Source organism: Aplysia californica, unplaced genomic scaffold, assembly GCF_000002075.1.
Source record: "Aplysia californica isolate F4 #8 unplaced genomic scaffold, AplCal3.0 scaffold00812, whole genome shotgun sequence".
NCBI classification, from domain to species: Eukaryota; Metazoa; Mollusca; class Gastropoda; order Aplysiida; family Aplysiidae; genus Aplysia; species Aplysia californica.
In genome coordinates this window covers 66,216-67,207 of record NW_004798082.1, presented here as the reverse complement: position 1 = coordinate 67,207, position 992 = coordinate 66,216, and the positions used below count along the sequence as shown (strand labels likewise).

Sequence of the window (992 nt, the reverse complement as noted above, 5' to 3'; positions counted from 1 at the left end):
CCCTTTTTTTAATCTGTTTGTTTTTCCTTTGTAATGAATCTGCCGTTAATTTTCGGCTTTTATATGACCTAAATGTGTTGCAAGTGCTGTAAAACTCTTGGCTACTGAAACTAAAACAAACAAAATGCCAGCTGTCTTTCAAAGTTCGGATAAACGAATGCTCCATTACCAGGCCATCCAATGAATCATGTTTGCACAGAACAGTTTCCTGTCCCTGTACTTACTTTTATCTTTACTTTTTCATCTTCTCTTATCGTCGAGCGAGGGGAGGGTGGGGGTGGGGGGGTGCAGTTTTCTACGGTAGACCAACTGGGCGAAATTCCAAGGTTTCAAACCGAAAAGGAGCATGCAGTAGCATCATCGTCTTAGATAACAAAATATAAAAGTCAAAGACAAAGCATCAACAATCAAAGCAACAAATAAAAAAGCAACAAACAAAACAGCAACAACAAGAGAAACAGCAACAAGAAGCAACATAGTTACATCCTGAAAAACAGCAAAAACATTCAGAAAAACAGCATCAAAACATCCAGCAAATAAGCAGTACGTGGTCGGTGGGTGCTCTGGTGTGGTTTGCTCTTTCTTTCCTATCAAACATCTGTCATCCTTCTCTCCCCTCCTTCTTTTTTGTATGTATGTTACTCTCTTGTAACACATAATCTATTCTTCGGCACTTATATAACCGTATTGTTTTGCAAGTGCCTTAAAACTCTTACTAAAACTAAAAGAAAAAAACGACAAGACCATAGACAAGTACAATGATGTATCTTTTGTTGCAGCTGGCAGCACCTCTTCGCCTGATCATGGCTTACTCTGGAGTTGACTTCTCCGACGACCGGTACGCGGTAGGACCACGTAAGTGTCTTCGTCATGTACAAGTTTGATAACGTCATAATAATTATGATGAGGACCTCTTCTCTCTCTTTACTTCTCTGTCTCTCTGTCTCTGTCTCTGTCTTTGTCTCTGCCTCTCTCTCTCTCTCTCTCTCTCT

General features: G+C 40.2%; 1 protein-coding gene across 1 annotated transcript in view; it reads left to right on the top strand.

The window, feature by feature from the left end:
• The window catches only part of LOC101845200 (glutathione S-transferase Mu 3), a gene marked incomplete in the record, with an annotated part of 11,609 nt that overhangs the window by 3,977 nt on the left and 6,640 nt on the right, over positions 1 to 992 (top strand). The window contains 1 exon segment of the mRNA XM_013088794.2: positions 780 to 855. Coding sequence (XP_012944248.1) covers positions 780 to 855 — 76 coding nt within the window.